General features: G+C 43.4%; 1 protein-coding gene and 1 pseudogene across 4 annotated transcripts in view; one reads left to right on the top strand and one right to left on the bottom strand.

The window, feature by feature from the left end:
* Window positions 1–26754, bottom strand: part of WDFY4 (WDFY family member 4) — a 305713-nt gene that overhangs the window by 235358 nt on the left and 43601 nt on the right. For all 4 annotated transcript variants that reach the window (XM_017885513.1, XM_017885510.1, XM_017885511.1 and 1 more), the window contains 5 exons: window positions 24748–24905; window positions 22775–23227; window positions 20293–20397; window positions 18200–18390; window positions 10778–11358 (listed from right to left, as the gene is read on the bottom strand). In XM_017885513.1, the coding sequence (XP_017741002.1) occupies window positions 10778–11358; window positions 18200–18390; window positions 20293–20397; window positions 22775–23227; window positions 24748–24905 (1488 nt within the window). The remainder of the gene's footprint in view (window positions 1–10777; window positions 11359–18199; window positions 18391–20292; window positions 20398–22774; window positions 23228–24747; window positions 24906–26754) is intronic.
* On the top strand, window positions 3424–10236 carry LOC108537793 (60S ribosomal protein L13a pseudogene; annotated as a pseudogene).

The raw sequence follows: 26754 nt of genomic DNA, 5'->3' as shown, positions 1-26754 counted from the left end.
TCCAGGAACAGCAAGGAAGCCTGTATTTTTACTCTGATACTGAAGCCACACAAAGACAATACAGAAAAAAAAAAAAAAAAAAAACTACCAATATCCAAGGGATCAATGTCCCTTATGAACATACATGCAAAATCCTAAGCAAAATGCTAGCAAACTAAAGTCAACAGCATATTAAAAGGATTATATGCCATGACCAAGTATGATTTATACTAGAAATGCAAGAGTGGTTCAACACAAGAAAACCAATCAACAAAATATACCACATTAATAGACAAAGGCAAAAAAACAGATGATCATCTGATTTGACTCATAAAGAGCATTTCACAAAATCCCACACTCTTTCATGATAAAACACTCCAAAACTAGAAATAGATAGTAACTTCCTCAGCATGACAAAGGGCATTTATGAAAAGCCCACAGCTAGCAGCATGCCAAATGGTGACAGCTGACCTTCAAATTCATGTGGAATTGTGGGAAACCCTAAGAAGCCAAAGCAGTATTTTAAAAGATAAAGTTGGAGAACTCACATTTCCAGAGTTCAAAACCTACTACAAAGCTACATAATCAAAACAGAGTGGAACTGATATAAGGATAAATATAGAGACCAATGAAATAGGATGGAGAATCCACAAATAAACTCATGTATCTATGGCCCCTTGATTTTCAATAAGGGTACAAGGACAATTTAAGAAGGGACTCTTCAACTAGTGGTACCAGAGCAATTGAACAGTTATAAGCAAAAGAATGAAGCTGAACCCTGACCCCTTGTCATATACAAAAATTAACTCAAAATGAATTAATGATCTAAACATAAGAGCCAAAACAAAATTTTTAGCAGAAAACACAGTGGTAAATTTTTATAACCTTGGATTTGGCAACGGATTTTTACATATAATGCCAAAAGCACAAGTAACAGAAGAAAAAATGGATAAATTGGACTTCATCAAAACTGAAAATTTTGGGGCATCAAAGGACATTATTAAGAAAATGAAAGGAGAACCTATGGAATGAGAGAAAATATTTGCAAATCATATTTCTTATAAAAGTCTAGTACCCACAATAAATACAGAATTCATACAACTTAGCAACAAAAAGAGAAACAACCCAATTAAAAAATGGGCCAAGCCCTTGAATAGACATTTCCCCAAAAAAGATGTACAAAAGGCCAACAAGCACAGAAAATCAATCAACATTATTAGCCATTAGAGAAATGAAAATCAAAATCACAATGAGATAACACTCCATATCCATTAGAATGTCTAAAAAATTTTTTAAAAAGGAAAATAAATATTGGCAAGCCTGTGGAGAAATTGAAATCCTCTTATGTTGCTGTTGGGTATGTAAAATTGGTTCAGCTGCTGTGAAAACAGGCAGTTTGACAGTTCCTACAATTCTATTGAAATGAGCTACAATTCTACTCCTAGGCATATAATCTGAAGAATTCAAAACAAGTACTCAAATAAATACATGAACATGAATGTTCATAGCAGCACTATTTACAAGAACCAAAGGAAATAACCCAAATGTTCATCAACAAATGAATGGATAAACAAATTGTGGTGTGTACCCACATGATGGAATATTATTTTACCGCAAAAAGGAAAGAAGTACTGATATACGTTACAATGTAAGTGAACCTCAAAAATATTAAGCTACCTGAAAGAAGTCAAACGTCAAAGGAAACCAATTATATGATTCCATTTATACACGATTTATCCAGAATAGGTTAATCCCCAAAGCAGATTGGTAGTAGCCCAGGGATTGGGGAAAAGAATGAGAATGAGTATAGCTTTTCCTTTTGGGGTGATAAAAATGTTTTGAATTAGACAGAGGTGTTCTTTGCACGACACTGTGAATGTATTAAATTCTATGGAATTGTTTGCTTTAAGATTATTAATTTTATGTTCTGTGAATCTCACCTCGGTGAAAAAAGCTAAGAATTTTTTTTTACTATTTTTTCAAGAAAAAGATGTCTAGCACCTGGAGCAGTTCTCAAACTTTAATGTGCTTACACATAACAAGAGGACCTTTTTAAAAACAGAACCGTAAATTTCAACCCCAGGGATTTGTGATTCAGGAAATCTAGTTTACACAACTGTATTTTTGTGCAACTCTACAACGGATTCTGATGCAGGTGGTCTACAGGCCACACTAGGAGAAGCATTGCTGTATGGTAGGGACTGACAGAGCAGGAATGGAGACAAGGTTCTGGATCCCAAGGATGGCAGACACTGATCCCCCACCTGACCTGGTGTTCCCAGATGGCTTGTATCTCGCAAGGGACCTGTGGGTACAACAGAAAGTTGTAATCAAAAGTACGAGTCCCAAAGCACCTGTATCTTTGGGAGCCAGTGGATGTGTGAGGCATGCTTGGCCAAATTTTGCATCTCATTTGAAGAAGCCTAGAGGCCTTTGCAGGATGTGAACCAGTGAAGCCTCATCATGTTACACAGCCCCTGAGCTTGGCTATAAAATCCTGCCACCCACAGCAGTTGCACGTCAGAGAGGATGACTGCTCCAATCCTGGTATTTGTCCTGCTTAGATATGGAAGTCAGACAGACTGTCCCCTATATGGACTCTATCAAACTTCAGGGGGCAAGATTAATACCTATCTCCTGTTACTAAGGCCTGTGGATACTTGAGGGATGCATTAGAAAACTAAAAGCAAAGTGGTCTCATTTGCACAGTCCATGCTGATTACTCCAGACAGCCACCATCCTCTTCCAAACCTCCAGGGCTTCTCTCTCAGGGGCTGGCACCAACCAGTCTCTCTCACACTCTCATCAAATCCGTTACCAAGGCCAGGCAAAGTTATGTCCTAAATAGTTCTCAAAATGTTCTCCTGTTCAAGCTACTGCCATCGCTGGAAGGAGGGACTGACAGCTCCTTTGCTCTTCTCCTTTCCGGCCATCATCTCTGCCCATCCATCCCTATAGCTTAAAGCCCTACTACAGCTTGAAGTCCGAGCAATGCCTACAGAAGGAAGGAACAAACCTTACTCGAGATAGTTGATTTTGCATCTCACCTTTATGCCTCCTCAACCCATCTCAGACCAGATAACTCTCATCTTTAAATGTTTCGCTCAGTGGTCTCCTCATCCAGGAAAACCTCACTGACCTCCTCCCCAGACCTCATTAGGTGCACTTCTCTATGCCCTCTCAATTTCTGGGGCTGCCCTTGCCAGGACACCCACCATACAAGCATAATGCTCCATTCATGTCTCTAATAGTGGGAACCCAGAAGAGGAGCAGGCAGGAGCAGCCATATCTGAAGCAGTTGCAGGACCACTGCACATCAGGTTTCTTCAGGACACCAGGAACGAGAGCCCAAGACTATCTGTCTTGCCAACCCTCCTTGCCTTTCCTCCTTTCCTACCCATCTTCTCAATTCATTCATGCCCATATTCTACTCAGTGACCGTTCATGGGGGTCCCTGATGCAGACCACGAGCTGCAGACCCAGTCCATGCTCACATGGGCCTCACCACTGAAGCAGAAGAAAGAAATGTGAACACCATCTTATTTCCACAGTGGTAAGAAGCCAAAAATCGATAGATGTACAGTGGCTTTATTAGCAGATGGGGAAGAGACAACTTAAGTGGCTGATATCCTTGGCATCCATTTTAATGCATATCCTGGTTTCAGATATGCTCAAGTGTGCAAACATGCACCAAAGAAAAAAGAAACCAAGGAAGGTTACACAATTAATTATTGATTTGCACTGTGATCAGTGCTGATGCTGCTGAGGAGATATAAGGCAGTGGGATCTGATTTGGCCCACGGGATGGGATGGGGCAGCCGGGGGAGGCTTCTTGGAAGAAGTGACATCTGAGCCGAGACAAAAGCGTAAGCAGCAACTGTCCAGGCAGAGTGAAGACAGGAAAGGCATCCCAGGTTGAGTAAAGGGCATATATAAAATCTGAGTCTGAAACATGGTTGCAAGGTGCTAGGTGAGTGATACCATGGGCGGGTGGGACTCCTGGGACTGTGCGCCCTACACTCCCAATGTCTGACTCCCTCCTGGGAACCATGGGGAAGCACTGGAGGCTTCCAAGTGGGAATGACAGGGTCACAACTGTGCCTTCCAAAGGCTAGTGTGGCCTTCATGTGAACTGCTCAGGAACTACACTGTCCTCCACCCTTCCTCAGTGGTCTGGCTCAACCATCAAACTCACAACAATTACCTCTAACAAACTTAAGTGACAGATACAACTCATACCCACAGGGGACATTGTTTCAACAGGAAAGATTAGGATGAAGCTGCAGGATGCCCAGCAGCAGAGCCAGAGGAGTGTGTTTAGGGCTCTGGCCTGCAGAGTGCCCCCTGAAACCTTAACCATTGCCTGGAGCATACCACATTCCTGTTGAAATGACGTCTCCTTAGGGCTATAAGTTATAGCCACCACTTAAGCTCAAGGTAAAGGTGACTAGGGTTGCTCCTTCAGCTGACATAAGGAATAAACATCAACCCACGAGGACTAGCAGGGCCTGGGAGAAGGCATATGCTAAGGTAGAAGCAAGAAGGAGCAGAGATGTCCTGCTTTGGAGGGGGCTTTTCTCAGAGTTATACACAGACCCAATTGTAGAGCAGTCCTAAGATGCCACAGCCCTGCACAGAGACCACCCTAGCTCCACATTACCTACAGGGTAAAAGTGAAATGGTCTCATATAGGATTTATGCAAGGCGCACCACAGTCTGACCCTGCTTCCACTCCACTTTCACCTCCAGACCTGCACTGTGGATGATGTGCTGCTGAGGGGTAAGCACTCCATTCTATGGTGTGTGTATGTAGTGTGGATATGTGGTATGTATGTATGTGTGGTATTTGTGTGTGCCGTGTGGTGTCTGTATGTAGTGTATACAGGTGGTATGTGTGGTGTGTATTCATGTGTGCGTGCTAGGTGCTGTGTGGTGTGTAGGTGTGGTGTGTGGGTATGTATGATATGCCAGTATGTGTAAGGTGTGTGTTTAGAGTGGTGTATGTGTGTTTTGTGTACATGTGGTGTATGTATATCTGTGTGTGATGTGTATATAGTGTGTTTGGTGTGGGGGTGTTTGTTTGATATGGTGTATGTTTCACAGAGACATATGATGTATTTTGGACACCATAGATATATTTTGGGAATTACATAACATGTCACCTTTGTGTTATGAAAAATGTTCCTTAAATTATAGTTATCATAAAGACTAAATGAATTGAAGAATAGTCCATTGTAAAAAGCTGAGCATGGTGTCCGGCACACACATGCTTAGGAAGCAGCTGTGATCACTCTAACTACCACCATTACCATCTGCAATCCTTGCCTCACAGCATCCCTCAATGTAGATACTATTATTATGTCTGCCTTCAAATCAGGAGATGGAAGATTAGAGAAATAAAGTAGCAGGATAAAAGAACACAGCCACCAAGGCATAGAACAAGCCGGCCTGACTCCAAGGCCCATGGCCTCTTTCTCTCCTCCCTGGAGACTGGGGACCTACTTTGCAAAAGGCAGGGCTAAGGGAAGCCACCTGCCCAAGGACATACAGGTGTGGTGGGGTGGAGATGAGCATCCTGTCTTTGATTTCCAGCCCACTGCCATGCCCTTTACTCTGCAGACTCCCTGGAGGGAGTAGAGTTTCACTTCCTATTCTCTAACCGTTAAGGAAGGCCAAGGGCCATGTATCTCTTTTAGGGAGGAAAAAAATGCTGTATTTATGAAATATGGTTCTTACACATATAAAAATTACTCATTACAAAACCAGGATGACATTTAGACTCACCTCTAAAACATCAGGACTGATGCAGTCCACAGGTTAGAACCCAATCTTCAAACTGCAGGCTGTCGTGTCTGATGTTTGGAAAACTATCACTATTATTGTGGGAGTATCAGGAAAAAAACAGGAAGAACACACACACGTGTGTACACATACAGGCACACACAGACAAATGCATGCAGGCTTTGGAGGTAGCCCTGGGTTCAAATTCTAGCTTTATTAATTACTAAATGTGTGACCTTTGGCCATGTTTTTTATCCTTTCTCAGCCTTTGTTTCCTTATTGATAAAATTCCAAAGTTTGGGAGGGAAACAAAAATAAATAGATATTTAGTGCTCAGCCTCCAGAGACATTCAACTAATTACTATTGCTTTTTTTCACCTGGTATCACTTACTAAATGTCCTTTGGTACTGACAAATATTCCCCTGCCCCTGAGAGTTGGTAGAATAACTCGAACAAGTTTCCATACCAAGATCCTAAGTTAACTTGTATGCTATCAGGGTGCCCAAGAAAAAGGCCACCTCAGGGATTGCCCCTGAAATATACAGAACAGGGAACCCAGAGAAGGAATTCTTCCCAAGACAAGCAAGAAAATCAGGACCTGGGAATCTGGTCAAGGCCTGGCTTGGAAAGTGCAGCTAAGACCCCATGGAGGCATTCCCCTATCTACAGAAAGGCAGGATGGTCAGAATGAGGAGGGTTTCCATGGAATCCAAGTAAAGGAAAGTCTTGGAGCAAGATTCACAATCAAAAATTAGACATCACACAAGGAACCTTCCAAGATTGTCACAGAAACAATAGACTCTCAAAAAACACAAGAAGAAATAATTATGATTCCTATGTTTGAAGAAATAAAAATGACAGACAGATATGAACAAGCAAAAGGGCTATGATATCAAGTTAATTTGAAAAGGAACCAAACAGTATATCTAGAAATATAAAATACTGTCATCGAAATTTTAAAAAGAAAACCTAAATGGCTAGATTATATATCAGATTAGACACATCTAGTAGGAGATTCAGTGGGTTTAAGAAAGATCAAAAGAAACTGCATGGAACAGAGCACAGAGAGATAAAGAGATGGAAAATGTAAAAGAAAGATTAAGAGACATAGAGGATAGAATGAAAAAGTAAAGCATACATCTAATTGTGTTAGTTCCAAAAAGGCATAATAGGAAAAGGGATGGAGAAGAGGTCATAATTTAAAAATCCATATTTTATAAAAGACATCAGTTGGGATTCAGGAATCCCAATGAATATGAGCAAAATGAATGTTTAAGATAATGTACATTGACATATATGACAGTAAAGCAACAGAATGAGAATGGTGATCTTAAAAGCCACCAGAGAAAAATGACAAATTACCTTCAAAGGAAGAGAAATAAAAACGATTTTTAAAGGGCAATAATGGAAGGCAATAGCTGGGGAGACCTTCCATTTACTGTAAGAAAATAACTGTCAACAAATAAATGTATACCCAGCAAAACTATCTTTCAGCAATTAGGGAGAAAATGTATTTTCAGACAAATAAAATCCACGGGAGTTTATCACAAATAGACCCACACTACAGGAAAGTTTAATGGATGTACTAGAGTAGATAAAAAAAGAATCCCAGATGGAAGAATAGAGATGCAAGAAACAATAGTGAGCACAGACATTGAAAGCATGTAGGTAAATCCAAAGAATATTTTATAAAACAACAACAACAACTGTCATATCTGATGGATTTACTAACAGGAGACAAATTTAAAATATTAGCTAACAGTAATGTATAAGTTAGAAAAGGGCAAAAATATTTAAGAGTTTTAAGGTCTTGATGTCTTAATTGGACAGATAAAGATACTGTTTAACTAAAAACATGAGTATGCCTGTTAAATCACTCTAGGGTAACTACTATAAAATTAATCACAGAGAGTTTAAATTTCATACTAGTAGGTAGGAAACACAATTTTAAAATCAAACAATTCAAAATAAGACCAAAATGTTTTTTAAAAGTGGAATAAATGTAAAAGCTAAGTAAAATCATTCCAAATATATTAATAATTATGAAAGTGTGAATAAATGACATTCTCCAGTTAAATGACAAATAATACCACACTAGATTGAAAAACAAAGTTAAAACCAACAAAAATGGTTCCTTGTTGTTTACAAGAAAACACCTAAAATGTAAGGACAGTACACAGAAAGGTTAAAACCAAAGGATGAAGAAAAAGCCCAGGTACAAACTAACCAAAAGAAACCTGATAATAATAGTCCTATTATTATTAAGGCAAAATGTACTACTAGGGATAAAAGGTCACCATATAATGATAAAATTTTGACTCCATAAGAATATAAAAATTCTAAATAGGTATGATTCTTATAACCTCAAATATATGTAAGGGAAAATTCAACAGAAATGGACACATCCACTTTATCACGTGAGATTTTGAATGCATCGTTCTCAAGAACTTATACTCCATTTCCCAGGCCGCTGCTGCAGGTGGCAGAGGGGCAGGTCCAGGTGATGGAGGCTGAGGCCACCTCCTGGGCCACCTGGCGGCCGTTGTGGCGAAGCAGGTACTGCTGGGCTGGAAGGTGGTGGTGCGCTGCGAGGGCGTCAACATTTCTGACAGTTTCTACAGAAATAAGCTGAAGTAGCCAGCCTTCTTCCGCAGGCGGATGAACACCAACCCTGATGAGGGGCCCATTATTTCCTGGCCCCCAGCAGGTTCTTCTAGCAAACAGTGCAGGGCCCGCTGCCCGCAAGACCCAGCGAGGTCAGGCTGCCCTGGACACCGAGGTGTTCGATGGAATCCCACCGCCCTACAACAGGAAAACCAGATAGGGGTTCCTGCTGCATGCAAGGCTGTGCATCTGAAGCCCACAAGAGAGTTTGCCTATGTGGGGCGCCTGGCTCAAGAGGCTGGCTGGAAGTACCAGGCAGTGACAGCTACCCTGGAGGAGAAGAAGAAAGAGAAGGCCGAGACCCGCTACCAGAAGAAGAAATAGCTCATGAGACTGCAGAAACAGGCGGAAAAGAACGTGGAGTGGCCCTCAAGACCCATGAGCCCAATAAAGCCTGTTTATTCCAAAAACAAAAAACTGATATTTCAAGCCGACTTTTAAAATTAATGATAAAGGATATTTGAATGAAACAATTGACAAATTCGATCCAAGGGACATAAATAGAACATCAAATCTAACACTCTGAGAATATGCATTATTTCCAAGCACACGTAGAATATTTATGAGAAGGGACTACATTGAGGGCCATGAACTCAACCTCAACTAATTTTGAAGGATAAGAACCCAGTCACCTTGATAGAGTGAGAAGTAAATAGCAAAGATGACCAGACACACTATAACAATGGAAATTCAAAATTCAAACACTTAGGAGTCAACTATAATTTATAAGGGAAATAAGAAAAATATTTCACACTAAATGAAAATGAAAATAAAACTTATGAATTACAGAAAGATTTATATGTAAAAGAAGAAGGAAACAGACATCCAAGTTAAGCAAAAGAACACCAGAATAAGCCCAAAGGTAGAAGGAAATGATAACCAAAAAAAAAGTAGGAGAAACAGGAAAAGTCGAAAGTTGGTTCATAGGACACACTGAAAAGTAAACATGTGTGAATAGTGCTGAAGCAGAAAAAGCAAGGAAGATGCAGGTAAATAGTGTTAGAAATGAGTCACAGAACTCACAAGGGCTGCTCAGAAGAGCATGAGGGAGCCATCGTGAACAGCTGGATGCCCACAAATGGAAACTTGGTTGAAATGGGAAAATCAGCTTGCAAAATAACAAACCAAGAATAATTCAAGAACAAATAGAAGTGCATTCACATGAGAATAAATTTTCTCACAAGAAAAAACCGGGCTCACAGGATTTAGTGGCAAGTTCTGTCACATTAGCTAGGGAACGGAAATAATCCCTACATAAACTCTTCTATAGCATAGAAGAGAAGCACTGTCCAACTCATGCTATGTTGCTAGCATAAATTTGACAAGAAAAATAGCCAGGAAAGGAGTATGAAAGGCCAAACTCCTGAACATCAGTGCAAAAATCCTTTTTAAACATTAGTACATGAAATTCAGCAATACACAGATTATGAATGAGTTGGTTTGTACAGGAATGCAAGATTAGGAAACCAATTAATTAGCCAGATTAACCCCCCAAAATCATAATTATCTCAGTGCGTGGAGATTTAACATGCATCCTTCTCTACTATCCCCAACACTGAAGTCTTGCAAATGGAGCACTCTGGATAAAAATGCAGTGTCTTTCAGAAGGATAACTTACTGCAGTAGTAATGGGTGTTCTGTCATTTATGCTTTAGAGGAATGGAAAAAGACACCAACTGTTGCTGTTGTGTTCTTTTATTTTCCTTCCCACCCCAAGAGGGGTAGGGTAGGGATGGTTCTTTGTACTCCCTTGCTTTAGTGGAATTCCCTATTACAGACATGAGAGGAAAAAGTTGTTTACTAAAGTCTGAACCCATTGAGGTGTTTGGCCTGAGGAAGTAAGGAGAGCAATTGTCTTTGTTAGGGGGTGTAGAAGCAGCAAGAAAGAACAGAAAGAGTTCCATAATTGGGGTGGACACTGTGGTTTGTGTCCTGCAGATCAAAGGATCTCACCCCACCCCTGGCAGCGCCCTGGGGAGGAGATAAAACCTGAGAAGACCAAGGCTGCCTGGCACACCCAGGGATGCCAGGCCCAGGCACCAGGGCTCCCTAGGACAGTAAAGATCCCAAAGGAGAAGTTGAGTATATCAGCAGGGTCCTGCCCTCCCTGGTTCTTATGTGACTCGACAGCATCCTCCAACCCAGTACTGACTCAGATTGAATTTTCTGTCAGCTCCCAAGGTAGAAGAGTGTAGAGTCAGAGATAACTTGATTTGAGGAAGTGGAGGTCACTTGACATTTCTGCACACTCATTCTGTAGCTGAGCCTTCCTACCAACTACACATGCGCAAGACATTAGAGTGAGAATGGGAGACAGAGACGCACTGATGACACACTGGCAGAAGAAGCTACCTCTCCTCCAGGTCTGGCCACTGCTTGAAGTTGCGTTGGGGATCACTGCCAGCTTCTCCCTTCTGAGCATCCACAACTGGCCCCTGCTTGGCCCTCAGGGACTCCTTCAGGTCCCCACGCAAGTGGAGGGTGCCGCTGGCCATGCTGTCCAGAAAGCCAAGGATCTGGAGGCAGCTCTGTATCCGGGGTGGGAGTGAGCCGCTGGAGGAAAAGGCAATGCCCAGCAAATCCGCAAATGGCCTGGCCTTTGTGTCCGCCCAAGAGCGCAGCAGGGCGCCCTCTTCCTCCAGGGCTCCAAAACAGCCCAGCAGGCAGAGGTCCTCAGCCAGCTTCTCAAAGAGCCCATTCCTCCTGAAGAAGTCGTCGTTGACAGGGTCCCAGTGCAGCGCTGCGGACACAGCACAAAGAGTGTACAAAACCAGCTCCAGGGTCTGTCTGGGGGACACTACTCCCCATGCCTGCAGTGGGGGCTCCTGGAGGGAGCCTTCCAGGTCAGAGAGCAGAGACAGCAGCCCGTTGAACCCGCTGGAGACTCTGAAGGCAGCACGGCCCTTGGGGGTCTCCAGGATCCGGAGCAGAGACTGAAACACCAAGCAAATCAAAATGAGTGCACTCCAGGAGGTAGATTAACCCTGAGCCCACACACATGCCTGCCAGAGCATCCCACTAGCTCTTCCCTCAACGCCTTCAGACCAACAAGCTACAGGAAGGATGATTCTGAAACATTGGGATCTCCGTATTGTTCCTCTTACGGTTCAGGTTTTCCATGTGTGCCTACTACACGAATCTATAGGGTTGATTTAACTGTCCTGTATTTTGACTTGAATGCATATCCTTCCAGAAAGCTTCTGTCCTATAGTTCATACTCATCCCAGATCGAGTGCTCACACATCCCCCTCTCATTCCCTGATCAAAATTCTCGTCTTACTCTACTGCAGCTACTTGAAAATCATCTCAGCTCTCCACCAGACTAAAGCTCCACGAGATGGGAACCATATCTGGCTTCCTTACTACTGTGGAACATAGCACACACTTAATGACAATTTGCTAAATGAGTGGGATGAACCATCTCTTATACTGTACAGGAGACACACAATGAAATCCTTATAGAAGCAGCTTGTTATTCCTTATCTCCCTCTCTGTGCAAGCACGGCTTCATCTGTTATATTAGATGAGGGGAAACAGTAAAATGAATCAACTTAAAATGTGGTGTGAAAGGAGTGTGTCAGAAAGACAAGAGAAACCTACAACTGAATGAAATGCGTAGGTATAACACATAGCATAGGCCAAGTGTGCAGAAAGCAATTAGGTCACTGATAGGATACATCGTGGAATCCACCACCCTCCAGATCACTGTGAGTTTTGCTGGCCAGCCAAACTTTTATTTCCTTCTAAAATCAAATCTTTCTTGAGCACTTACTTACTTGAGCCCAGTGCGTGGTATATACTCTAGGTAATCAATATATGCTATTGGAAGGAAGGAAGGAGGAAGAGAGAGAGGGAGGTGGGGGCTACATTTAAGCAGTTCTCATACTGTGCTTCATCGAAATGTGAAAAACACATGGAAGATTTTAAATAAGTATTAAAAGCCTGTTATTTTTGGTACATATTTATTGATCAGATAAATTGCACTGGACTCCATCTAAAATTCAGGCATTGGTGCGTATTTCCTAGAGAGTGGACAACCTTGAGGGTTCGTTAGTAAACTGCGAAGAGAGGTGTGAATTATTTTATCTTTTCAGATATTTAATGCTCTAGTGTGACAGGCAAGGGGATTGTCTGAGAAGGTGCAGTTTGGCTTCAGTTTCAGGAGGCCTGAGACAAGGTTCAAAGAGAAAAAATAAAAGAGAAATTCCCTATTTGGGGGAGGGGTGATGCTGTGACTTAAATGCCTGGTTTAGGCGACAGTCTGTAATATGACACATGGAAGTTAGTGAAAAAGAGAAAACTGGTAGCTCAGAAAAACAGGTGGGAAGGGACTAGATATTTAAATTCGTTTTAGTTAATAGAAACTTGGTAAAGTTATAGGTCACTATCAAACATGAAGTCATGCACTTTGGGAGCTCCATCTTTTTTGTTTTGTTTTGTTTTCTGTTTTTTGAGATGGAGTCTTGCTCTGTTGCCCAGGCTGGAGTGCCGTGGTGAGATCTCGGCTCAATGCCTCCCCAGTTCAAGCTATTCTCCTGCCTCAGTTTCCTGAGTATCCAGCTGCATCTCTTAAATGCTAGCACCCTAACCTAACAGTGGTATTTATTTGAAACAGTTGAATGTGTTTTGACCACTTGGATTTTGTTCTCTAATATTATATTCCACTACAGGAAACCTGAGCTGCTGGGCGAGTAGTCAGTCTCACATTCTGGATCAGAGAACACAAGAGGAGCCTGAACTCTCTTAGTGCACACATGAGGATTCTTTCAAAGATGAAGAAAAGCAGCAGCCAAGGATCTGCGTAAAGGGCTTCCAGGGCCCCATCTATGACATTTCCAGAAATTTAAAAAACAAAACAGATTGCAGTTACTAGGAGAATCTATGAAAGACCAAAGTCCATAATTATATTCAAAATGGACAAATAACATAAAGCGAGGTAGAAAGATTCATCCTTACCAATACAGGTCAATTGATCTTTTCCCAGTTATAGAAAATGCACTGCTTACAGTGGTTAGATCAATGATACCCCACCACATCTCAGAGGGACACTGTGGGGAAATGAACTGTCATTTTGCTCTTTGAAAGAAACCTAGCATCAGGGCCACCCACTAAAGGGGACGGTCAAGTCTGAATCGTGGGAAAGACTTCAGGGAAATTAACTTCCCAGGCCACCTGAAAGACGGGGGCAATGATACTGCTTTCTCCTCCCAAGTGAGGATGTGGCCTAATTCTTTCTGAATTTGGCTGAAAACCCAGGAAAGTTTAACATTTGTAGACGCACCCTCAAAGCGAAGCATGCGGATTGTTGGAGTGGGTTCCTCCCGGATGGTGATAATTCAGTGTGCATTTGTGAAAGCTCACGGCTTAGGCTGGGCAAGGCCTTTCCCTGTATAGACAGAATCATAGCAGCTGCCTGTCCCTGCCCCACCCGGGAGGCCCTGGGGCCAGGAAAGGCTAAGGCAGCTACGCTGCATCTGTGCCTGCCTTGTGTGCACAACTCACTTCCAATAAAATGTTATTTTTATGGTTGAGTTGGAAACTCACTCCAATCTTGACATGTGTGTGTGGTTTCAGTCCCTCCTTTCTAACTGATAAACCATACCAAAGGCTGTTCACTGCAATATGGTACAGCACGAGTCTGAACCTGACCTATGCCTGGTCACGTGACACATGCCATGAAAAGTCAGTCAGTCACAAAGACATCAGGAAATCTTAAGGTCTACAATGTTAAACAGATTAAATTTATGTGAGTGCTTTCAATGGCTCTAAGACCTCTAGGACCTTTGTTTAAGGCAAATGGAATGAATAAGCGCTTCTGTTTGTCGCATAACACATGACAAAACAAATATCGGGAAGGGAGAATCATTAAAAAACAAAACTGATCAGATTACCGACAGTAATCTAGTGTTGGTGATCACTATAAACCCCTCTTCCCCCCAAGGAACTCCCTCCCAATTTAATTGTCCAATTTGATGCCAAATATTGCTCAAAAGAACTCCATCACTCAAAGAGTGTTGAAGCAGATATTTTAAAAAGCAAAGCAACCCAATAATCGCCCTCATTATGATCTGTGTCTCTCAGCGGGTTTGTCACCTATAATTCCTAGATGGTTATTTTCTTTTCCTCCTCTTGGGAGGGAGAGGAGGAAGGAATGGCTGTCCTTAATTGTTGCTTTGTTTGATTTATTAAATTCAGAGTCATTATCTAAAATGGGGGTAATCTCATTAGAACTTAGACCCCTCTATTATTTCTTGGGATGGGGTTAATTTCATATTTGCAGAGTCATAAAGTAAAAAGTCCAAAATCCAATTACAAAGGTTTAATTTCATAGCAACTAAAGAGAAACATTTCTCTCCTAAAGGAAAATAAATACTTCGCTACTTCGGGAAATGATTTGTCAGGAATGGGGAGTCTAGGAGGAGGGTCTCCATTACTGTCATTCAACTTTGCATGATAATGCATCACATAGGGTTTTCAGTCTGCAGAAGGGAGTAAATTTAATCAGTTGAAGTCAAAGTAATCAGGCTGGGGTTGACACATTTCAAGAAAGGTCAGCGTTAAGCACATTTTCTCATCCTAACTCAGTTACCGTGTCATCGTCTCTGAGTTAGTATTCCTCCAGCTTGAATCTATAAAATGGATGTCTGCTGCAAAGCGCTAACTATGTTAGGACTAACAGGATTTATTTCACATTCTATTATTTGTTATTCCTCATAATTTTCCATGTGTCATGCTAGAAGACCGGTGAGGTAATGCAATTAAGCTCAGAGTTGAACAGCTAAATGTATATTAGCAAATCAATCTGAATTTGTACATAACCCAATCACAGTCCCACCGGCCAAGGAGAGGAAATTCATTTGCTTACATTATTCTTTAACTCAGTTATCATTTGCCAGAATTAGGTCGTGAAGTCACATGTGCTTCAGTGTTGGTATGGACGTGCCACTGGTATTTGAAATAACTGCCCGAAGTTGCTTCTCCAGAGTGGCTGGCAGACAGGCCACAGGGAAGGGATGCAGAGTGATGGCATGCTGTGAATGCACTTTAGAGATGGGAAACCTTTACAAGAAGGGGCACCCTCTCATCCTACTCAGACACACTTTGTAGAAACAGTCCCTATGGGCAGAGTTGGCTCTTACCTTCTAAAGAGAGAGATCCAGTGAGAAACAATTCACTTAACATCTTTGTTCCAAAGTTTCAGGGGATTCCCATGATGATTTAGAAGCAAATGTAGATCTCACATCTGATTCCAGCAAGCCTTCACCACTTGTTCATGTGACTCAGTGGTGGGCGAGTCTGGAAGAGGTACCAGTCCTCCCAACTGCCCCCTAGAGCAGCAGTGTAACAGCCCTAGCCCTTGGAAAACAATGCCAGCTCCTGGGGCCTCCAACTGCCCAGCAGTGACTTGGCACCCAGGGAGAAGACAGCACATTGAGTGTAGGCTATGATTTCGTTAAATAAGCTCACCAGTGTTCTTCCCTTATGTGCTCTCTTGAAAACTGATTCTGAAATGATATTGAATCTGTAAAACACCATAATGACTTTACACTACTAATTCTAGAAATTTAGTCCTATTGCCCAAGGACTGACACTCTAATATGATGACTCTGGGCTGCAGAGTAAACAAAAGGAACTTTCTATGAGCAAAGCAGATCACTCTTTTCTACATTGGACAGAAAAATACTTTTACCTTCCAAGCAAAGTAAAAGCAAAACTTTCCTCTCTGTGGATCTGTTTGGCTTTCGATACAGCACTGTCAGAAACAATTATTCACCCAATAGAAAACCACAGTCCTGACTGGTTAAGACATGCCTTCCCTGTTCCTATCCTATCAGAACATGCCAGTCAAGCTGAACATGGATGTATGAAGGAAAATGTACCAAACAGCACAGTGAAGTGGAATGATCTATCAGTTTTCAGTTGCTCGCCTTAGATTCAAACTCAACTTCACCATTTAGCAGTTGTGCAATATTAATTTAGTCAATGAAGCTCTCTGGATGTCTGTCTGCCTTTAACATTAAGAGATTGGACCACATGAATCTGAGGTAATTCCTAGCTCCAGTATTTTCTTTAGTTTTGATATATCTCTCCCTTACCCTACTCTCTGCTTCACCCATCCCTCTCAATCTCCTTACCTCAAGTAATCATGGGATTCAAGTGTCTTTCCAAAAGGTATTTAACTTTCCTTTTTTGTTTCGTACAAATCACTTTCACTGATTCTATGGCCCTGCAATTAAATCACTGTCTGAGCTCTTGTCATCTGTGAAGCATGATGATTATGGTCATGACACCAGTTTTGGATGGACCACGCAATGCTTTGGCCACATCAATCACTGCTGGCTTAGGCCACATAATAACTGGAACAACTCACATCAATGTCTAACATCAAATGTGCAGAACAATTAAGTATGATGAACCAAACACCATTCTTTAAATGTTAGAAAGGTTTTGCATAGAGATAGGCTTAAGTAAGTTAGATTGATGATTGACCTAATTTTGGAAATCAGAGCAACTTCACTTTTAAAAATAACTCACCAACAATCAAATATGTCATGTTAATGAAACATGGGCATGTTGGCCAGGCACAGTGGCCCACACCTACAATCCTAACACTTTGGGAGGCTGAGGTGAGAGAACTGCTTGAGGTCAGAAGTTGAAGACCAGACTAGATAACATAACAAGACCCCCTCTGTACAAAGAATACAAAAATTAGCCAAGCGTGGTGGCACATGCCTTTAGTTCTAGTTAGCTGGGAGGCTGAGGTGGGAGGATCACTCAAGTAATCCTTTTAAAAGTCATAAACTCAAAGACAAAAGCAATATAAAAAAAGGAACAGCAACAAAACTATGAAAGTTGTAAGGCAGAACAGATGGCAAGAATGATATTTGTTATATGTATTTAACTATTTTAAGATAACTCGATGAATGTTAACAATATTACAAAAACATACACTTACATCTCTGTTGCCCAAACATGATAACCCTGCCTCACTTGTCCCTTTGTGTCCACTGTTTCCACACCTATGACTGCCTTTTACTTCTTTTTCACAGCTCACAGGTTCTCTCCCCAGTGAGCCTTCCTCAACCAGGTAAGGCAGCATTGGGCTCTCCTACTTCTGTGTTCCCGTAGCAACCTGCACTCAGGTTGAGCTTATTAGCACCAGGCTATGAGCTCCCAGAGGGCAAGGGTTGTATCATAATTGACTCTAAGTCCCAGGTACTCTTCATCAGCCCTGGTAATGGGTTAGATGCTCAATAAATGCTGATCCAATCAACAAGGCAGCTACTTGGCCATTGCTGATTTGAGCTGCAATTCCATAGTTACAGTGTTGTGGGAAGTAGCTGCCTAGCCAGGAAAAACATTTCCTAGCATCCCTTGCATCCAGGTGAGTCCTGCCCAAAGTTCTTCCTAAAGAAAATCGGACAGAAAATAACACATGCCAGTTCTAGGCCTGAATAAAAATGCCTTGTGCATTTCCCCATGGTCTCTCTTCCCTTGTCTGCTGCCCAAGTTAGATGCCCAGGTGATGGTAGTTCCTGAATGACAGCCACCAATCATTTGACTGGACTGTATGTTGGAAAGAAAGTTCAAATGTACCAGGCTACTGAGGATGTGGAATTTATTTGTTACAGCACCTGACACTACCTAATACAGGGTACTGCCTACCACATACAGTGGCAAACTGAATTACATGAATACAAATGTCTAAGCAAATGTGGATCACTTGGTCCATATCCACAGGAAAACCAATCTCAAAGGAGGACTTGAAATCACCTTCAGGAGATCCAGTTTCAGCTGCAGCTCCCCTTGAGTGGATGAGCACAGAGCACCCACAATGATGCTCATGTACTCCTCAGCGTTGATGGCTGAGAGCTGCTCCAAGATGCTGAGCGAGGCCTCCCGGTAGCACTCCTCGTCCAGGAAGATCTTGATGAAGGGCACCATGCCGTGGTCCTTCAGGACAACTAAGGACCAGACAGACAGAATGGGGCTAGGGCCAGGGGGAACCTTGCCACTTCAGTTTCAATCAAAAGAAAAGCTTTTTCTTATAATTTTCAAAGTTCATTTTGCTATTTTTTTTATGATTCTCTTTTGCTCACTGGTAAATTTTTTGGTAATCCATACCCACCGTTGAAGTTAGAAGCAGAAAAAAGAAACTGTGGAACTGTGGATTTGACGGAAAAAAAAAGAAAAAAGAAAAAACTGCTTTCTTCTCCAGTGAGAACCTTATTAAAAAAAAAAATTGACTAACATCTCCCCACAGAAGATACATTCAAGAAAGGAGAAATAAGTTTAAGAGGTCTATTGTATGACATGGTGACTAAAGTTAATAAGAGTGTCATGAATTCTTGGGATAAAAAAAGAAAAAAAATAGAAACCTAAGTAATAAAAGCTTTAACTAGATCTACCTCTCCCTTGATTTCCTCATAATTTCCTCCCCAGGGCCAATGACAATTTCTATCTTCTCTCTGCCAAAATTCATATAGAAAGCAAACCACAATTTAAGCTAAGAACATATTTAATTTCTAGATAGTTCCTTGGGGAGAAAATTAAAGAAATCTGACTGGTGGTACATTTTGTTTAAAAGTAATTCCAAGCATTTTTTCCCCAGGATTGATATTGGAGTAATTCATGTGGGGAAAAAAAAAAAAAAAAAAAACTAGGAGGCAACTGGATCCTTCAAATGGTTTGATGGGGATTTGAGCAGACAAGATTTTTCCAATTACAGGCTAGGTACCTCTGACATGGAAATCACCTTGAAAGCCTGTTTAAAAGTAGATTTCTGGCCAGGCGCGGTGGCTCACGCCTGTAATCCTAGCACATTGGGAGGCCGAGGTGGGCAGATTGCCTGAGCTTAGGAGCTCGAGATCAGCCTGGGCAACATGGTAAAGCCCCATCTCTACTAAAATACAAAATAATAATAATAATAATAAATTAGCCAGACATGGCGGCATGCACCTGTAGTCCCAGCTACTCGGGAGACTAAAGCAGGAGAATTGCTTGAACCCAGAGGGTGGAGGGTACAGTGAGCTAAGATCATGCCACTGCACTTCAGCTTGGTGACAGAGTGAAACTTCATCTCAAAAAAAAATGTAGATTCCTGAACTCCACCTTGACTGACTATTAATTAAAGGTCTGGATGTGAGCCTAGGAATACACATTTAGCCAGCACCTCCGGGGAACCTTTTGCAGGCTAAATGTTAAACACTCTCTCTCTGCCATAATGAAATAATTTTTTACATTAGGTATAGTTACTCTATGAAGACCTCAGATAAAGATGCCTAAATCACCAAACCCACTGATATGATGTTGGATGTTGGTGTGTCTATGTCATTATATATATATATATATATATGCTCATATTATTTTTAAGACCCAGAAGCCAAATGATCTTAGAACACTAAAAGAAATTTGAATGGATTAAATTGCTAAGTCCATCATGCCTGAGAGCACAACAAATTGCATTTCTTTCAAATGGCTAGCTCTCTTTGCCCGTATTTTACTCTTTGGATCTAAAAAAATTAAAAATCATCTATAGTCAGTGCAGCAGGACACTAATAAATTTCACTTGAAAAGAGGACAGGCAGCTCTGTGGTCTCATAAATTTAGAAAATGCTAGATAGAGCATAGTCTTTTTGTCACCAACTTTATTTAGCAATCTTAGAGGTAAAAAGTGTCAACAGAGGTACAGTATCTACGAACTTATTGATGATCACTGAATATCGGCCAGGAGAGGGGCATTAGCCACAGCTAACGCTGTGTATTGGTTATTCCTTGAGTATAACCTGTGAACACTGCCATAAATAACCAGGAAAGAGTTCATGTTTTACCAAGCAATGATGAGGCAAACTTGGCACCATCTTTACCTGCATTCCTCACCGAGCCTTTCAGAAGTGTGACTACAGTCTTCAGCATCACACATGTGAGTTCTCTTTCTGGATCCTGAACACCAGGAGTGGACAGTTTGTTTCCTGCCGTATTGAAGAAGCAACAACAACAGAAAAATAAGTACATGTGGTATGACCCCAAATCTCTGACTCCAGCTTTCTACCCTCTTAAGGAGATGTGAATATAATGCCTTCATCATAAGGGAATGTGTATGCCAATTGGTAAGATAGAAGGCTATTACCCCCTACAGCAGAGTTCTCCATCTTGAGCACATCAGCATTCCCTGCAGAGCTTATTTTGTTAAAACCCAGAGCCCCATCAGAATTTCTGATGTAGTAGTTCTTGGATGGGGTTCTATAATTTGCATTTCTGAGAAGTTCCCAAGCAATGCTGATGGGGCTGGTCCAGGGACTGCTCTTTGAGAAGCATTGCCCCAGATGATACACAGAGCCCTGCCTTCTTAATTTTCCTTTTGCCACTTTTACAGTTTGCCATTCGTCCTTGGGAGGGATGACTGCCCACTCATTCATTCCGGAGCCATGGGGAAGCTCAAGAGAAACTGGAGTAAAGAGGTGATCCCAGTAGACCCATGAGGGCAAAACCAGATCTCTTTATTCACCTTGAATCTCCATGCCAGAAAAGTGCCTGACACAGATTGGAAGCTCAATACTTATTTGGGGAATGAATGAATGAATGAATGAATGAATCAATCAATCAATCAATCAAAATAGGGTTTATAAACCAGGAGACAGAGTATCTAAGAAATAACAAGACACATTTAACAATGGAAAGTACAAAGTAAGACTAATGCATGAGTTCACAAAAAATGTTCAAATTCTCCTAGGAATGGTCATGGGTCTGGAATTGGATTTAAAAGCAAATTCAGTGTTAGGCTGCTGAAAAGAAATACCAGCTAAGATAAGACAGAACCAACAAACAACAAAACTGTGCAGAGACTTCTCATTTAAACACCAAGGAAAGCAGAGGAAGCAATACATTAACTTCATTCATGATAGGATTTAAGGACAGAAGTTACTAAGCAATAGAAACTAGCTCATAAAATATTGTCCAGGGCTTGGCCCAGAGGCCCAGACACACAAACCATCCCTTGGGCTCATCCTCCACAGTCCTGATCCTATTTGCAAACACTCCCAGGGAGAAGCTGGGTCCATCCTGGCCTCCATAAGATGCCTGAGCTCCTCCCTGAGTGTCTATCTCAGTCTATGGCAGTAGCACTGGAACTATAGGGACAAGGTGACTGATGTTTCTTGAGCCCCTATTATGTACCAGGCACAGCAGTGGGTCCTCTTCAGAGATTCCCTCATTAAAATCTCACAGCATTCCAATGATGTCCATCATCACCCTGTTTTACCAAGGAAGACACAGTCCATAGGGGTTAAGTCACTTTCTCAGGATCACTCAGTTTGTCAGTAGCATGGCCAGGATTCCAGCCCTTAACTCCTTTCCCTCAGAGAGGCCCAGGAAACAGATAGACTGGTGACCTTGGCTTAAGTCTGAAGCAGAATTACAGAAGCAACCAAAGGCTAGAGAGCTCCCTGACCCTTCCAGCCAGTACAGTGGGAGAAGGAGAATTAAAGGAGGGAAGGTGGGCAGAGTAAGTATCCAGATTCTTGTGTCCCGGTGTCCCTCCTCCAGGCTGATTCCCCAGAGCAGCAGGTGTAGAGAGACTGAGGGAGATACCAGAAGAGCTGGGGAAGGAGTTTCCACACTTCACTTCCTATTGGAAAGTCAATGGAGATGGGAGTTAAAGACCACCACATAGAGTGACTCCAGCAGGATATGTGGTGGGGAGCACAGTGAGGCAGTGCAAGAGCCCAACCCCTGAGCCACTGTGCACCCTGGTGAGACCCTAAAGCCCCAGGGGAGCAGCAGAGGCTATTGGGTTTGAGACTTCAGGGTGCAGGGGCCAAGTAGGGGCAAGGGGACGTTGCCAAGGAGCCACAGGTATACAGCCCAGCAGGGCACCAAGACTCGGAGGGGTGTGCTGGGCCAGTAAGACCCCAGGGAGCTCTCTCCCAGTGGGAGACCACTGAGCCAACAGTGTAAAGTGAACAGAGTGAGCTAGGAAGCCATATCCCAGTAGACCCCAGAAGGGCCCCTAAACCCAAGCCCTCTCCGAGCTCCCATTCCTGAGGAGCTGTCAGACCCCTGCAGTCTCCCTGTCTGTACACCCACACAATGTCTAGGGCAAGATATATCTAAAACCTGGGAATTCACAAGGCCTGAGTTAGCCCCAAGTTCACCCATCCCTTTCACTTCTTCATGGGGAAGACTGGGAGGCTGCCTATCTTTTGTGAAGCTGTGTGTCCCAAGCATACCTCTCCAGTGACATGGGCATGCTGACTTTCTGTTACATTTGATGGGCAGCCAGGTTGGCCCAAAGACCAGACCCGGCTGACACTGACCCCTGCCCATCCCTCCCAATGCGCCCAGTGGCACCTGACTTCCTCATGATCTTGGCTTGCTTCCGAAGTTGTGCCAGCAGCAGGCCCAGGAGCCCTGAGTCCCGGAAGATGTCGGTGAAGAGTGGGTCCCCACCAGCGATGCTGAGGATGCTCTGCAGGGCCATGAGAGTGCAGGATGGCTCAGGGCTCTCCTTGATCAGATGCTGCACCTTTCGCAGAATCTCATGAGGCACATAGTGCAGCTCGAACACCAGGGCCTCTAGGAGCTGAAAGAAGTGTGCCTGCACTGGGGCCGGCTTCAGGGGCATGATCTCTACAAACTGCGAGATGGGCTGCAGGGTCCACTCCAGCAGGAAGAAGTTTCGAGCATTCCAGGCCCACATGGTCCTGATGGCTGATAAGACTTGTATGCAGAGGACAGAGTCACTGGCTTTGTGGAAAACATTCTGTAGGACCTGGAAGGCCTGAAGATTCTTAACAGTCACCCCTGAGGAGGAAAACAAGAAAGATCTTGCAAGTCATTTCTCCTGCCTGTGTCTACAAATAGATGTTTTCATTACTAAGAGAACATGCCATTTGAAGTTTGTGTGTTCTAACTCCTATGGGCACATGTCCATCAGAAGTCCAGAAAAGTCAGCCACCTGGGGTGTGAAGAAGGCTGGTGCAGCATGGTCCAAGATGCACTCAAACTGTGGCCACTCTGAACTGACGTGTGCCGTGAAGGTCAAGTACACATTAGATTTCAAAAAGGTAATACAAAGGAAACAATGCAAAATATCTTCTTGACAATTATTTGTATTGACCATATATTGAGATGGTAATATTTGGGATATATTGAGTTAAATAAAATATATTATCAAAAATAATTTAACTTGTTTCTTCTTATTTAAAGTTAAAAATTACATTTAAAATGATATAATGTGCCTTGCATTGTATTTCCATTGGACAGCATCAGACTAGGAGGATTGGTTTCAATGATTAAAATCAAAAGATGTTGGAGATTACTAGCAAAGTCAGTTTTGTTTCTAGACAAGCTGATAAATAACTACACTTTCCTGACCCATCCCCACCTTTTCCTCCAGCTTGAAGGTTAAGCCTCATTCTCTCTCCCCCAGGAGACACTTTGTTAGAAAGCTCCCTGCCTCCAGCCTTCTCTGCCTCAGATACCAGAGATGTTTGTGAAACTCCTCTCTGATTCAGGCACTCCCCTAAACCATGTCTGCGCCCCTATGTGTTACTGCATCACGTCCAATGGCCCTTCTTAACCTGAACCCTACAGCACTGCAGCCTCCCTGCCTGTATTCTGCAGAAGCTCTCACTGCCCAGACTCACCCAGCCATCCAGGCCACCATTTATTCCCCAGACTGTCATTTCTGCCTTTAAACTTTCTCCCTTCATTTCAACCTACACAACCCACACTTAGCCTTAAAAACTCCCTCTGGCAGGCCCTCTGTTCGAGGTTTCCTGTCTGAGCTGGGTCATGGCTGTGCCTGATGCATTTCTTAGCCAATTCTCCAGCAGACTACGGTTCAGGGACATGTGACAGTCTCTATAGAGGACTTTTAAGGAGCAGACAACTGGCTTGTTCACACTGGCACCCAGCGTGGGGCAGAGTGCCTGCCACACAGAAACTATCCGTGCCTGCTAAATGAGTTCATCAATCAATCAATGTCTCAGAGTACTGAGAAGTCACTGACTCTGAGCCCGGATGGCTGCTTTAGGGCCATCAGTCCCCATTATATAAGCAAATGTTGCAGAGTAAATCACACCAGGGGTTAGGGAGAAAACTAGAGGCTGCCTCCGTTATTTGAGAGAGTCTTTGCCTTTATTAAGCAATATTTCCACTAAGTCTCATGGAAGACATTCATAATCTCCCCAAAGGTTGTAACAGAATCAGAGCTTACTGCACCATGGAAAGGTATGCAAAGAATCAGGAGAAGACCCTCTGTAGCCTTCTCAGGGCTCAGCACTGACTCTTCCGGTCACCCAGACACAAGAAGGACCCACCAGATGCCTCGTGATGAAACTTGAAGCCTTCAAGCTGAGGGTAGGTGACGCTGTCAAACACCTTCAGCTCTGACCTGCCGCAGGTCGTCAGCCACACCACCAGCCCAAGGAGCTCCTCCAGCTGTGGGTCCACTTCGCTCTGGGTCAGCCCATCATACCTGGGGGACAGACAAGGCCAGCTCCCTATACTTCCTGGATGGAGCAGCCACATGCATGCATGGTGCTCTCGAGGAGACAGAGGCAATGGGATCTGCAAGCTGGGGAAGACCCCACAGGTCTGCACCTGAAGCAATTCAGAGGCAAGGGAGCGCCCTGGATAAACACCACTCTGCACATGTCAGTCTTAGATCCAAAGAAGTGCATTTGGAACCTGTGAAAAGCTATGCCATCTGCTCACCGGTAGGTCACTTCCCATGACTGAACCCCCAAAAGACATGTGCTTAGGGCATCGGCAGATCAGGGCACCTCCCAAATGAGAGAAGTAATACAATAGTTCAACATTGCAACAAAATGGTATGGGAAATAGTCGGACTTCCTTGTGCTTATTTAAAGGTTGAGTGTGGCTTTCGTATTTTAATTACGGGCGGGTAGGCTGTCCCGTTCCTCTTATGGAGAAGGGCATCTCAAGTCTTATTCCAGCCCTGCCATTTCCAGAGGAAAAGTGCTTGCAGTGTGACTTCAGTTAAGGCAGAAAGGAAAGCCAATGAGCCCACATGAGACCTTCTTGGCACTCCCTGGAACAGGTTCCTGTCCCCTCTCCTGCCTTCCACAAGAAGTCTGGGGAAAACTCAACACCCAATGAATCAAAAATTTGTTCAGGAAATGCTATGACACAGACCTCCGTGGGGATCATAGTCAGCTGGTCACAGCCCAGACCAATGCAAAACGTGAGGTGCCCAGAGGGGCATTTACGCTTAGTGTTCCTTTAGAGGAAGGCGCTAGGGTATTGCCATTTAATCACATTCTTCTGGATTCTCGGTGGACCAAGGGACTTTGGCCCCCTTGTCCAAGTCACCGCATGTAGGCTCAAAGCCTGGCTCTGTAGCGAAGTGTGTGAAGTGTGGTAGTAGATGTACCCCTCAGAGGAGAAGGGTGTCCCATACTCGCCCAGCAAAGCCCAAGGGAACGTACATGGCCTTGCCCTGGAGCAGCTTCCCCAAGATCAGCAGAGAAGCTTGGGCCATCAAGGCATTTCTTTGATTTGCATCCCTTGCTCTCTCTAATCCCTGGACCCCACTCGAAGATGATACAGGAAGGCAGAGTGGAAGGCAAGGAGGAGCCAGCCCAGCCCCTGCTGAACGGTGTCTGAGCTTGGGTTTCCCATCTTTCAAGGATTTGAGAAAGAGGTAGTTCACTTAGGAGTTGATCCCAGAAAATACCAGTAGGAGTCAGGCCATGTGAGACAGGGAAGGGAAGGAAACCAGTCCAAGAGCATTAGCAGGCAAGCGCCTCATGGGGCCACTGGAGATAATCCGTCTGGGGAGCTCTGGAGGCCACGCAGAGCAAGCTCACCCAAAGGCAGCTGTGCTAGGTATGCACCCGTTGGCTCCTTCAGCCATTGGTGAACAGCTGGTTCTGAGGGTGATTCATTTCCAGACCTTTCCAGTCCTCCAAGCACACAGGCAGGGCAGCTTACAGCAGTGCCAGAAGCCCTCCAACAGACGGGGCTTCTGTTTGGGTTCTGACTGGGGAAAATCAGGCCAAAAAGCATGCAGGTGACAGGTGCCTACAAGTAAACTTTGTAAAACTACTGATTCTTGGCCGGGCGCGGTGGCTCAAGCCTGTAATCCCAGCACTTTGGGAGGCCGAGGCGGGCGGATCACGAGGTCGGGAGATCGAGACCATCCTGACTAACACGGTGAAACCCCGTCTCTACTAAAAAAATACAAAAAACTAGCCGGGCGAGGTGGCGGGCGCCTGCAGTCCCAGCTACTCGGGAGGCTGAGGCAGGAGAATGGCGTAAACCCGGGAGGCGGAGTTTGCAGTGAGCTGAGATCTGGCCACTGC

Source organism: Rhinopithecus bieti, unplaced genomic scaffold, assembly GCF_001698545.2.
Source record: "Rhinopithecus bieti isolate Rb0 unplaced genomic scaffold, ASM169854v2 scaffold_15143, whole genome shotgun sequence".
In the NCBI taxonomy this organism is placed as follows: domain Eukaryota; kingdom Metazoa; phylum Chordata; class Mammalia; order Primates; family Cercopithecidae; genus Rhinopithecus; species Rhinopithecus bieti.
Note: the sequence above shows the minus strand (reverse complement) of the source record. Positions and strands in the feature narration are given on the sequence as shown.